This window comes from Myodes glareolus, chromosome 7 (assembly GCF_982192425.1).
Source record: "Myodes glareolus chromosome 7, mMyoGla1.1, whole genome shotgun sequence".
In the NCBI taxonomy this organism is placed as follows: domain Eukaryota; kingdom Metazoa; phylum Chordata; class Mammalia; order Rodentia; family Cricetidae; genus Myodes; species Myodes glareolus.
Window position 1 is genome coordinate 74,650,467 of NC_142032.1, and position 14,432 is coordinate 74,664,898.

At 41.5% G+C, this 14,432-nt stretch overlaps 1 protein-coding gene across 1 annotated transcript in view; it reads right to left on the minus strand.

The window, feature by feature from the left end:
* Wdr11 (WD repeat domain 11) overlaps positions 1-13,911 on the minus strand; it is a 47,773-nt gene extending 33,862 nt beyond the window's left edge. Inside the window, exons 1-6 of the mRNA XM_087908389.1 lie at positions 13,753-13,911; positions 12,708-12,819; positions 8,812-8,965; positions 6,036-6,209; positions 2,521-2,707; positions 527-692 (exon numbers count right to left, since the gene is read on the minus strand). Coding sequence (XP_087764515.1) covers positions 527-692; positions 2,521-2,707; positions 6,036-6,209; positions 8,812-8,965; positions 12,708-12,819; positions 13,753-13,838 — 879 coding nt within the window. The 5' untranslated portion in view covers positions 13,839-13,911. The remainder of the gene's footprint in view (positions 1-526; positions 693-2,520; positions 2,708-6,035; positions 6,210-8,811; positions 8,966-12,707; positions 12,820-13,752) is intronic.
* Positions 13,912-14,432: the final 521 nt, after the last annotated feature.

The window sequence follows — 14,432 nt, forward strand, 5'->3', positions numbered from 1 at the left end:
TTGGTTTGTAAAACCCAACAGAGCATTAAATACATGTCAGGAAACTCAACTCATATTTGAAGAATATGAACAAAATATGACACACACAAAAATATTCTCTAAGATTTAATGAAATAAACATTTCAAAAATCCATTTGCAAACCTAAAATTAACTTGTCCTTGACATCTATATAAACTGAATTACAGTTTTGTGTGTGTGTATGTATTTTTGAGACAGTCTTGCTAGGTCTCCTTGGCTGGTCTGGAACTCACTATGGAGCCCAGACTGGCCTTGAATTCAGGGTGACCCTCCTGTCTCAGTCTCCTAAAACATGAGATTACAAGCATACACCACCATTCTCAGCTCTTACCTAGTTTAGTAACTATTCCAGCACCAATTATAACAATTTTTAGGTAAGTCCAATCAATTAGAAGTGCAGGAAATAAGGGCACTGAGTAATACCACTGCTATCTCAATAGAAGACAGAAGGGAACAGATAGCTTTGGCAAGGCTTGCTAAATAATGTCCATAGTAATTGATAGATACCTGCAGAAAGGGAACTCCAGTTCTTTCGATTGCAATCACTCCCACTGTTTGATTCACTTCAAGGTCAAGGATTAAAATCTCCCGGGGGTAGAGCAATAGCATGTGGTTCCTTTTGGAAGGCAGATAGGCCAACTGGAGGCAGTCGTTGAGAGCTACAAATTCAGCACTGAGAAAAGCATGAAAGAGGAACCATCATCAACGTTGGCATCAAGACCCCACCACATAAAAACTGTTAAGAATGAACTAGTTCCTGAAATGACCAAAATGGATTAGCAGCTGAAACTTAGACATCTGCTAATTCAAATGGGCCAGGCAGACACAAGTGTTTTTTTTAAATCTTTGCGACATATTAAAGTAAACAGTACGGAATTCTGATTATAATGAGATGGTGGCAGTACTGACACTCACAAGACAGTTTTATTTTTCCTTTGCAATTAGAAGTACTAGATTGCTGAAATATAGACTTGGGTTTAAAACATAAAACATTCAGGGTGACAAGAACCACCAAACTGGGAGTACTGTTGCCTCTATGTGGACGGGGCAGGCACCTCCTCTCCTCTGTCCTCATACTTTAATGCTATCCTAAACAAACTAGGGTGGTTTATTCTCTTCCATTGTCTTCTGTGCAGATAGAACATAAAACTTGTTTTTTAAAAGAAAAGGTGCTAAGGAGTCTCAAGTCTCAGACTCAGTTTCTTATCTAGTTCAGTATCTTTTATTAAACATTCAGTATTCTGACATAATTACATTGAAAGTTTTGGAAGTTCAGATCAGAGTTAATGTGGGTGACTGGAAAAGAGGAATCTGTACTGCACGAATCTCCCGGATGCCAGCCCCAGCTATGTGAGCGTGAGTGACCCTGGGGTTCACTTTCCCTCTGCTGCACAGTGAGAAAGGCACAAATGCCTAGGACTGGAGCAGACTGCATGGGTCTGCGGATGTGAAAGCATTCAGTCCAGTTCACTTAAGGGACATGAGGCTCTTTCAAAGCTCAAGATCACATGACAGAAAACAAAGCAAGCATGACAAAACTATTTAGTCTGCTAAACGATTACATTATTTGCTTGTTACAATGAATCCACAAAAATATAAAGTGCTATTAGGGCACTTAAAAGGCAATCTTAAACCATCTCAGCAAAGGATAGATACATTAACCAGTAAATTGAATCAGACTATGGCTCAATATACAAAAGCAGTATCAACCAATTCAAAATGTACTTATAGCACAATCTTTTAGCAGATTAATTAAATTAATTATTTACAATCTAAGCAGAATAATTCTAGCATATTAAAGATGATTTTGAAACAAATACCAAGAAAACTTCCAAAGCGATAAAAAAATATAAAATTGTAGTTCTAACAAAACACCAGTAATCTATTTGTAATGCAAATAGTTCCTTGTAATTTTACTCAGGTGCAATTTCTTACACAGTTTCAGTTCACACTTTCTGAATGCACGGGACATGTCTGGCACTACACTGAGTGCTGGACGGATACACTGTGTCTGTCCACCTCTGTCACAAGCCTCTAAGTGCTCTAAAGACCTGATGCACAGACTGGGAGAAATCTGAACAAGGTTAAAGACGGGCTCATAGTCAGAGCATCCTTCACACCCAGCTCTCAGACACGCTGGGCAACGCCTTCACTCTCATACAAATGTCCACCTCTTCTTGACTAGGGAGAGGGCCCAGCATGTAAGTGAGGAAGTGATTCAATGTGAAAATCCAGCTTCCTCCAGTCTTCACGTGGTCAATGACCACGACTGTAAAATTATTTTCTACTTTCACAAGTAAAACTAGGACGTGATAAATTTTAACCCACAAAATTAGTGAGGAGATCCTAGCACAATCAGTAGACTAAAGAGGACAGTGAATGCTGAGTCTCTCCAGGGGAGATGAAAGAGAAAGTTTATCATAATGTAGCTTCAAAGTCAACGCTCTCAGAAGTGAGGGGGCAGAGCTGCGAGCTCACAGTAGTCTTTGTCCTGCACTCACCTAGGTTTCTCCTGAGTGATTAAAATCTTTACTTTATGAAGAGCCTTCTTGGCTCCGGTGGCCGTGGCCAGCTTGTTATGAGCTGGGCTGGAGTGTGGGCTGGAGATGTACACTTTCTTCCCAGGGCCTGAGGGAGGCTTGGATGGAGAGAAGTCCGAGATAAAAACAATGCCCTCGCTGGTGAGTACTGTATCAAGAGAAGCAGAACTCTGATTAAGGGTCAATCCAGGTAAGCACACAGCTATATTCTAGCCCATGAAAGCAAGATAATGATACTTTAACGGCTTGAGAAGGCAATGCTATACTCCGACCACTTGGAATGCTGTCCCACAGAAACACGTGTTCATGACAGTTCACCAGAAGCCTCCAAGCTGAGATTCTGAATTACATTTGTTTTGTTTTGTTTTGTTTTGTTTTGGAGACAAGGTTTCTCTGTAGCTTTGGAGCCTATCCTGGAACTAGCTCTTGTAGACCAGGCTGGTCTCGAACCCACAAAGATCCGCCTGCCTCTGCCTTCCAAGTGCTGGGATTAAAGGCACGTGCCACCACAGCCTGGCTCTGAATTACATTTTATATTAAAAAGATTTTGCAAGATTATTGGCATCAAGAACATTGGTTCTTTCAGAAAAAAAAAATCTATGCATAGACTTCCATTCCCATTTTATCCTAAAATTCAAGCATTTTTTAGAATATACAAGCCACACATGAAGACTATCACATATAAGAAACCTTGTGGTGGCCAGGCGGTTCTCTGTGAGTTTGAGGCCAGCCTGGTCTACAAGGACTAGTTCCAGAACAGGTACCAAAGCTATAGAGAAACCTTGTCTCAAAAAAATAAATAAATAAATCAAAAAATAAAAAAAAACCTTGTGTTACCTTTAGCCAAGCACAAATATTTGATTTGATGACACTAAACTTTCACAACTATTCTGAGCTACTAAGTCTAACAAGTATCTTTTCCCTTTAAAAAGAACAGCCTAAACCTTAGGATAAAGGTATTTGTTTGTATCTGTATGTCTACATATAACACACACACACACACACACACACACACACACACAATGTAGAATGCCAATCGAAACTTCCTATCCATGAGACAAAAGTATCTCAGCACCACACACCACACTTAGTAATACAACTTAAGTCTTCTTGTGACTTAGAAAAATCATCTCCCTCACACCCTGGCTGATACTGAGTATACGGCAGGGAACCACACATGTGCTAGGTGCTGACATCAGTGATGCCGCTGTAGGCACAGGGATCCAGGCAATGTTATGACAAGATTGGCACATTCTGTGCAAGTGTGAACACAAAATGGCAGCTGACACGTGAAAAGTAGAGAAGGCAGGATGCACGTGATGGATACCTGAAATCCACAGTCAAGAAACCAGGGGATCATGGGTTTGAAGCCAATCTGGAGATCTTTTCTCAAACTAATAATACACATATACATGTGTGCAATGAGTGCGCACGCACACACACACATACAGACATACACACATACACACACACACACTCACACAGTGCCTCTACAGGCCAAATAAGAGACACAGGGTTAACACAATGAACTCAGCCTAGTCCTTTCCACCTTTCAGGTTCTCAAATGCATCCTCCCAGGTCTCAATGGCTTCCTTCTTTCAGGCCATTGTACTACACTGACTATAATGAGCCTATTGTTCCTTTTACTGAATTTTTCAGCAAGCCAATAAGTGAGTGTGTACGTGTAAGTACATACACAGATAGACCTGAACACAATGTACTGATCTTATTTTTATAGCCAAGTTTTTCTCTTTACTTTTCTTTCTCTTTCAACACAGACACACTAAAACACACTGCCTCTCTCAATAAATCCTCATAGATAAAATCAGGATTTTGACTCACTGAAATCCAGGGAAAACACTACAGCCCACATCTAATTCCTCTGCCTCCTTCAAGCCTCTGATCATTACTAAAATAAAGTTTATTCTGGCCATTAATCTAATGTAACTTTACAACTTTTAGTCCCCATTCCTCCCCCATTTCCTTCATCGGATTTTATCTTCTTTATACCATTTATCACCTTTTAAAGACTTATTATTTTTTAGTGTGTTGGGAGAAGGTGCCACATACAAGTGATTGTTGAATTCTATGAAGCTGGATTTATAGGAGGTTGTGAGCCATCCAACATCAACATGGGTGCCAGGAACCACACGAGGGTCCTCTGCTAGGATGGTACATCCTCTTAACTGCCAAGTCATTCCTACAGCCCCCAATTAATATCTCTTAATACACTAGAACTTATGAACTCACTCCATTCACAGTTCAGAGTCTGAAGTTGGGAAACTCCATCTTGGTTCCCAGAATAGGAATACTGCTAAAGCAGTATCTATTGAATCACTGAATAAAGAGTATTTTTAAACAATAAAACTACACAAATATCTAAAACAATTCTCATCTTTAGATAATTTAATCTACAAAACACAAAATGTTAGCAAAAAACTTCTACAAAAAATTTCTACAAAAAAAAATTCTCATGAGCATGTCTTTTACATGAAATAGCATCGACTGCAATCATGTTCTTAAAACCAAGAACTTTGACTACAGATGAAACGAAATTCCTGACTCAAGTTCTTTAAACAAACTCTACTTAAGTCTGATCTAAGATCACAGCAGCCCTCTGTCCCAAGGTAGTCCAATACTATTCAGCCACGAATTCAACATGTGTATTGAAGGGACACTAGCCCACTTGAGCATGTGGCTTTGGCAGGCCTTGCCCTTCCTCCCCATTCCCTCTGTCTTGCTAAAAACCACTAGATTACATTCCTAAAGCTAGCCACCAAGGTCTATTTCCTCATTTGGCTACTTTTTCCTCCTGCTGACTACCAAAGTCCAGCTATCAGCAGCCCCTTTGGCTCATCTAATTAACATACCTAATTAAAATTAAACACCTCATCTTAACACAGGGTTTCCCCCTTTACCTTTATAAACCACCAATTGCCTATGTCCACGTCTGTCTTCTCTCTGTCCGGAGGCAGTCCTTTGTCCCTCTGGGACAAAGGCCCCTTCCCCGTTTTCCTTGTTCCTTTTCTCCCTCATCCCCTATCTCCTTAACCATCACAGTCTAGCCCACTCTAACACAGATCTCCCCTTCTCCTCTTCTTAAATTACACTTGCAAAATCCTTTGCTACTGTTTGCTGCCTGAGCCAGAAAGCAGCAACTTTTAACTTTTCTTCCCTGCTTAAAACAGGTGCTTGGGTGTGGTTTGTGTCTAATCTGGGGTCCAGGAAGAAGCCCCTACTGTGCAGTAGTTTCCCTTCGTTTATGACTTATCAGCATAAGTATCTAACAAAAGTACCTGCAAATGGTGTGGGGACACAATTCACTACGTACATCAGGAACTGCAGCTATGTGGAGGTGTGCTTCTCCAGCGCTCACTTTAAAGTCACTGAGGACATATAACGCATGCTGTGTATATAATACTAATTTCATTTTTATGTTTCCTAAAACTAACTTTCTGCAAATAATTATTACTTACAAGTTAAGTGGGAGGGATCAAAAGGGTCAAAGGAAAACGAAAGGATGTTATCTGCATAGCTCTTCTTCCACAGCTTGGTGCCAGTGTCTGCATTCCAGAGCACGATGTAATTTGGTGGGTGGATAGCAAGCAGTAAGTCTCGGGAGGCATCCTGATTCCACAGCCACTGCACATCTGCACCACAAAGATGAGAGAAAAACCACAAAATGTCTGGTCACCTTGTCCTTGATACCTTTCTAAACGTATAACCCTTAAAATCCAATACCCACCCCCCAAATGTGATCTATATGCATTATCAGGCTAATTTTATATAAAAATGAATTGTTTGGTTCACATCTCAATTAACCTGAGATATTACTCTTTAACCACTACCTGCACCTATAAACTCAGGGTCTAAGGTTTTCATAGGCATGGTCACGACGCCACATTTCACTAGTGCTTTTGTGGAATTATTTCATAACCCTGAAGCTTTTCATGATTTTTCAAAACAATAAATATCTTAGAACAAGAATGTTGCTTAGTACTTAGTACATAGTAATACTCAATAAATATTTTAAAAATCATCATTTAAAAATTACTACATACCCAAATGACATTTTATCCTACCATAAAGATAGCCGCTCAACTATGTTCATAGTGGCTTTATTCATAAGAAACAACCTAGATGTCCCTCAACTGAAGAATAGATAAAGAAAATGTATACGTACATAATCAACTATTACTCAGTTGTTAGAAAAAAAAACGACATCATGAAATTTGCAGGTAAATGGATGATACTGGAAAACATCATTCTAAGCCAGGCAACCCAGACCCAGAAAGACAAACATGACATGTACTCACTTATAAGTGGTCATTAGCTGTTAAGTCAAGAATCCACAGGCCAAGAGGAGTTAGATAAAAAAGGAGAGGTCTAGGGGGGAATGCATGGATCTCCCCAGGAAGGGGAAATAGTGGGTGGACTGGAGTTGGGTGGGGATGGGAACAGGAGGAAGGATCAGGTGAGGGGGAATACAGGGACAGGTGACTGGAATAGGGGGCATTTAAGGGGTGATGTGGAAACCTAATGCAGTGGAAACTTCCTAGAACCTGGGAGGGTGGCCCTATAGAGGACTCCTAGCAATGGAGGACATAGAGTCTGAATTGGCTATCCTTTGTAATCAGGCTAGGTGCCGCTGGTGGGACTGAGACATGAACCCATCACAAAACCTACGGCCCACAACCTGTCCTGCCTGCAAGATGTGCTGGGGCAACAGTGGCTCAGAGCTTGTGGGAGTGACCAACTGATGGCTAGTCTAACTTGAAGGCCCAGCCATGAGGAGAGCCCATGCCTGACACTGCCTGGATGGCCAGAATCTGGAAGCTGATGGCTCCGAGACCTAGGATAGAACCAAACACAACTAACAAAAAAACACCAGTCAGTGAAATGATTCATAGAGTGGTGCCTAGCCCAATCCTCATCAGAGTCATCAAAGAGGCTTCCTCCTGCAGCTAATGGGAGCTGATACAGACACCAACAGCCAAACACTGGGCGGAGCTCAGAGAATGCTGAAGAAGGGTCAGGGAAGGAAGGATTACAGTAGCCTGAGGAGTCAGGACACCAGAACACAGCCCACAGAATCAACTAAACAAAGCTCATAGGGGCTCACAGAGACTAAAGCGACAACCAGGGAGCCTGTATGGGTCTGACTTAGGCCCTCCGCACACAAGCCGTGGCTGTTTAGTTTGGGGGTTTTGTGGAACTCCTAAAAGTGAAAGTGGGGGTATCTCTGACTCTTTTGCCTCTTCACTGGACCCTTTTCCTCCTACTGGGTTGTTTCATGTAGCCATGATATGAGGGTTTGTGTTTAGTCTTTATTGCAACTTGTTATGCTACGTATGGTTGATATCCTGGGGAGGGGAAGCTGCAGTCAGGATGTACTGTATGAGAGAAGAAAAAAGAAAAAGAAAGAAAAAAAGTATGCAGGGCTGGGGAGATAAAGTGCATGCCCTGCATGCTTGGAGACCTGAGTTCGGATCACTAGAGTCCATGTAAAAATCTGGGCACGGTTGCACATACCTGTAATTGCAGCATTGCTATGGCTAGATGAGGGCAGAGACAGGATGATTCCTGGAGGCTCACTGGCTTGTGTGATAAAGCTCTGGGCCAACCAGAGACTCTGCTCAAACCAAAAGGAGAAGGCACCTGAGACTGAAACCTGAGACTGTCCTTTGTCCTCCACATTGCAGACATACACTGGGATACACATATGCACTCAAATCCACCTACTCTTCACATCCTTCGTGTGTGTGTGTGTGTGTGTGTGTGTGTGTGTGTGTTTCAGCCCAGCAGGAGACACTCTAAAGACTTGTCTAAAGAACACTGCAATAGTTTTAGAAGAATAACATTAAAAGAACAAAACCAAGCAACTCTGCCATGAGCACGAGCATGAGTCTGTTGATCTCTATGACTTTATCGTCAGTACTGAAGCTATTTCACTGCAGCCATCAGACAGTGACGTGACAGTCTGTACTTCCTCAGCTCAAGAGGCTCATCAATATAGCTGAGTCTGCCACTGAAACTAATGCGTTTTACTATAGCATGAGTCAGTTAAAATGTAAGGAAATAGTGCCCAAGAGTGTACGGATAGGGGAAAGGAATGTGAAATTCCTATCAGAAGATAGGCTAAATACCTCCAAGAGTTAGACTGGAAATAACAAAAGCAATCAAATGGAGAGAACTAAAGACAAGACCTTCCAAGAGCGTGCATCACCAAGCTCCGCAGAGCTGGGGACTCACCTTGGATAGGCTTGGCATGTTCTTGGATCTCACACTGAGCAACGCCTGTTGCTACATCCCACACGATGATCTTGCCGTTGACATCGGCAGAAGCCAGGCGCAGGCAATACGGTGAGCCGATGTGATGGTGGTAGTTCTCCCGGGCCCACTTAACCTGGTTTAGGGGAGAAATCAGACCGAGCACACTGTGCCAGATGACATCAGACATCATCTCACAAAACATCAACCATTCAGACGATAAAAACAGTTTGGTATGACTGAGTAGGAAACTAGTATTAATTTTGAAATATTTATTTTTAAGTGGTGTATTTGATTAAAAGTTTCACAATGCCTTTGAAATGTGAAAAATGATGATGGATATCCTAAGTATTTTGTTAACATCAAGTATGAAAACAAAATTTCTCAAATGTTTGGTAAAATTCCAAGCCATCTTGGAACTTAGTTTTCAGAAAATCTAATTTTGGCAGAACATCTAAAATCATGAATAACTAAGAAGAATATTTTCTATATTTTATTATCCTAAATAGAAAAACACAACTTAGAGACACAAAAGCTGTGTCCTAGCTCTGTAATCCCAGAGCTAGGAAGGAAGAGGCCGGGATCTCTCCCTGGGGAAAGCTGTCTGGCTACACTTTTCATTCAAACTGATGAACTTTGGGTTCAGCAGTAGACCCCAACTCAATACATAAGATGGACAGCAAACAAGTAAGACACCACGTGGGGTCAACCTCTAGAAGCCACTTAGGCAGGCACACACAGCACCTGTGCTGGCTAGTTTATGTCAACTTGACACAAGCTGGAGTCATTTCAGCAGAGGAAATTTCAGTTGAAACAATGCCCCTTTCAGATTGGCCTTGATTGATGATTGAGTGCTGTAAGAAAGCAGGCTGAGCAAGCCATGAGAAGCAAGCCAGTAGTGTTCTTCCATGGCCTCTGCATCTGTTCCTGTCTCTTGTTCCTGAGCTGACTTCCCTGAACGATGAACTAAAAGCCATCGCTGAACCAAGTAAGCCCTTTCCTCCCCAAGCTGCTTTTAGGTGTGTCTTATCACAGCAATAGAAATCCTAACTAAGACAGCCCCATAAACACGTGTGTCCACACATGCAAACATGGATATACGCACACACAACATACATTAATATTCCAAGTACATTAAAATATAAAAATAAAGTTTAGCCTGTTGGTGCATTAATAGTTCCTGATATTCTGAAGGCTGAGGAAGAAGGATACAAGCACAAGGCCAGCCTGGGAATGCAGCAGCATCCTGTCTCCAAATTGGAACTAAGTAAAATAAGGGCTGAGTATGCAGCTCAATGGTCATGTGCATGGTAAGCAGGGTGAGCATGTGCAAGGCCCTACCCAGTGTCACAAACAAAAATTAAAAGTAAAAGTCTACCAGAACTCTAAAGTAAATCTGATCAAATTCTTGAACACTGACTATTCACAGAGTAAGAGGTACATCGTATAGTCGTCACCTAAGTCAAAGCATTCCCTGGCTAGTTGGTGCTCGTAACCATCCCTTCTCCTCTCTCAGCACCCTGCTATTGGACAATGTGCTATTACCAGTTCTACACGGCAGACCATGGAGGCCTTGTGCTTTCATTCCGTAACCTCAGTGTAGAGTCTAAATCTGTTGTTCGATGTGTTTAAATGACAAACATCATAGGTAAGCACACATGTCTACACATGTAAACAGTCATGTGTAATGAATGCCAAAATAGAAAAGTAACAAATTATAATAGATCTTATGCAGAAGGCAGAAATAAGTTTTCTGAATACAAATTTTACTAATCTTTACACTCCTCAGGTAAAACTCTTTTTAATCAATGTGTCTGTGTTTGTGCATGGATGTATACATTTGCATTTGAATATCATGTGTATTGTGTGTACTGTCTACACACAGTTACATCTGGTGAACTTCCAGTATCTGCAGTTTGCAAACATGAACTCCCCTTCTCGCTAATGTGTGTTTATCATGCAAAGCCAATACTTGGAGGGCATTTGCAGAGAAGGACAGCCAGGTGACTAAGCAGAGTTGACTGATACATGCGCGGGACCAGCTGTAGAAGGCATCCTTACTTCTGTCCTCATGGTGCAAATAAGTGTCCAACTTACAGCTATTTACTGCTATGTTGTTCATATTTGGGCTTTTTCTTGGCAATGTTATGGTTTAAAATGGTCCCATACAGGAATAAACAGCCCGCTGCTATTTACTGTAGTGTAATAGGTTACAATGTACCTAACCAGATAAAAAGTGTGAAGTACCCTTGCTCAGAGATACACTTATTGGTAATGAGTTCAATTTCAACAAAAACACAAGTGCACAAAGGTTGTGTACTAACAAGGTGATACAATGTGTGCTTAAAGGCTAATCAGATTCTGAGTGCTTAGAAGAAACACGGTATTAGTAGTCCTTAACTCAGTATCTGAAGTGACTTCATGGAATACAATGACTTTGAATAACAAGAAATGTGCATGTTTACAGGGGTAGTGCTGCAGGCTATTTACACAATTCCAAGAAGTTTATAAACTTCTGAAAACTCTGTTATGCACCCTGAGCTACTAAAACAGAGAAAACACAGGAAGGTACACTGCACACAGAGAACCAAGACAAGAAGTTTTCACCAGGGATTAGTGAGCTAGAAGACAGGGAAGTGATATTCTAAAATTACTACTAGAAAATAAAATTACCAGTGCAGCAGTCTACATCCTTTGAGCATATTTTTTTTAAATAAAAATTACTTACAATAATTTCTTCAGGCAAAATAAATAGACTATCAAACTGAAGCTTGAATCTACACATAAATGAAACTCTAGAGAAGACGAAAGGGGAAAGGGAAGAAGTGGAGATGACAATACTTCTATTCCTGAAAAACTCAACCCAAAAACTTCTCTACAGTTCATAATACTTAATGATGAAGGACCGGGTGCCTTCCCCTAAGCTAAGGAAGGAGATAAAAGTACCACTTAGTATCCTGATTCACTGAAGTTAGAGTTCTGGCCAATACAATATGGAAAGAAAAAACTGAAGCAAGTACAGACTATCAAATTAAACTCTTATCCTTAGCAGATACCATGAATCGATGCATAAAAATCCAGCTCAAAATTACTAGTTTTAAGAGGTGGTGAGTTTATCAACATCATAGGACATAAATACAAAAACCAATTGATATTTCTTTCTTCAACTTCCTATCACAGACAAAATTAACTTTAAATGTATCAAGGACCTAAATAAAGAGCTAAAAACAAAATCTTGATGATGGAGAAAGCCATGGTTTCTTGAATATAGCAGAAATGTACAAGGAAAAGAAAGAATAAATTATATAAAAATTAAAACTATTTATTCTTGAAAAGGCACCATCTAAAGAAGCGAAAAGAAGATCCAGTAATGAGAGAAAATGTCTGTAGATCACGTGTTTGTCTGATGAGGGGCTCAGCCTTAAAACATACAGCTATGGCTTATAACTTAACAACAGAAAGACAATACATTTCAAAACGGGAAAAGAATCTGAGTAGACAATTTTACAAAGACACACAAAGAGCCGACAAGACTATGAAAAGATGCTCACGATTATCCACTGGGAAAACACTAATCAAAACCACAGTGAGACTCACTCCCACCCACAAAGATGGTTCATGTTTATACGCTCAGCACATGGCAGTCAGTGTTCAAAACTAACAGTCAGAGAGACGGTAAGTGACCAGACTGGTATTTTCATTCACCTCTTCAAAATGCATTCTGGACGGACATTAAGTCGCGTATGTGTAAATGCTAGGCAGCCCTAAAAACTGTATTTAAAGATGGTTTGACATTCATACCTATGACTTAATGAGAACCTGATGATGTAATAAACTTAAGGCGGACTGTTATGGGATTAATGTGCGAGTGAACTTACCTTAACAATATCAGCTTTATGCTTTTCTAGAACTTGCAGAGTTTGGGCAGTATTGGAATCGATCACTACCACAAGCGAATGACATCCATAAGCAATTAAACCTTGCCAGCCCCTGACAAAACATCAACGTTAAAATGTAATTATAAAACAAAGCAACTGAACTTTCCTCTTGCCTATCATAAATGACTCTAATTCATATGTACCATCATTAATAGTATTAGTTAAAGTTTATGATAACGTTCCATTTATATAAGTCCCTAGCTAAGCTTACAAATAATTTAAGACTCATTTTCACGGAACTGAACGGCTCTAAAAGATGTGTACACTGGGCTTTGATGTGTAAGCCAATCTGAGCTGGCTTTGTATGTACACACTTTATCTTATTCGGTGTCCAATGCTTATTTTTATAACAACATAGAATCTGCAATGTGCCTAGGATAACTGACTCATCTTGGTCCTTCCAACCAGATTTAAAAAATTAATAGAAGACGTTTCGGCCTCCATAGCAACATTCCCAGCATCACAGCCATGAAATGTTGATTCACATTATTATTACTTCTGAAAGCTTCGGTGTTATTTTACTGTGGAAAGAGAACCGGCTGCGGCGAGGGCTGTGCCTCACAGGAGCCAGGAAGATGAAGGTGGGACAGGTGCACAGGACAGTCTGGGGCACCGCTGAATGGATGTAAGTGAAAAAGAGGAGCATGAGCGGCTAAGAAAAAGACAGAACCGGGAAGAGATAAGGTGGCAGGGAGTGGAGGGGGTGAAGCCCTCGCAGGTCCAGGTGGGCAAAGAGGAAACGGGTGCCGCAAAGGGATAAGAAGCGGAGAAAAGAACACAGGAATGAAACTGTGTTTGCACCTAGGAACTGCCCACTCGGGACATTTGCGACTTATATGACAACAAAACCATCTCAGCTAAAAGAAAATCTGGGAGCTGTGGGAGGCCGGAGGCGGTCTAGGCGGGGAAGACCGGAAGCCCCGTGTTCTTCCCCGTCCCCTCGCAAACTGCGACCGAGGCCGGCGGCCGGAAGCACTGCCCTCACCAGTCTACCGCCGCCTTGTTGTGCGCGTTGAGCACCCCGGTGAGGGTGCGCGCCGACACCTTGAAGTTCACGGTGTAGGGTAACATCGCGGCGGCACTGCGGCCCTCCCCACCGGCAGGCAGGAAGCGACACGCGCAGCCCTTCCGTTCCAAAGTCCGGGTAGCCGCGTCTGCGCCGCCGTCTGGTTCCGTGGGATCCAAGGTTCCTCCTCCCAAGAGTCCGAGTCTGTCTAGGATCTCACTCTTCAAGTTCCTCCCTCTCCAGAGTTCCGAGAATCGAGTGAGTCCCATGCATTGTGCTCTTTGGAGCTACGCAGGAAGAAGGGTTCTGCTGCCTGTCGCACCGGTTTCTTCCTTTTGGGAGACAGATTGCTGGAAATCGTGAAAACAAAACAGTAAAAGACCCAGTTTACCTTTCTGACTTGGATTTACTAATGTAGAGCAACTACCATTGCCAGACTCTGTTTGTTGTAGACCTGTAGGGATATGCAAATGAAGACAGTGCCTTTGTGCTTATAAAGTGTATGGAGAATAATAATCAAGGTATTTTAGATTTGCAGTTACAGGATTCTCGGAGAACCCTGAAAGTATTAGCAGAAAAGAACAAAAGAACACCAGCAAGGGAAAGCAGGGGCAGAAGCAGTGACCAATTGCAAGAGGACAATTAAGAGCCAAAAGTTT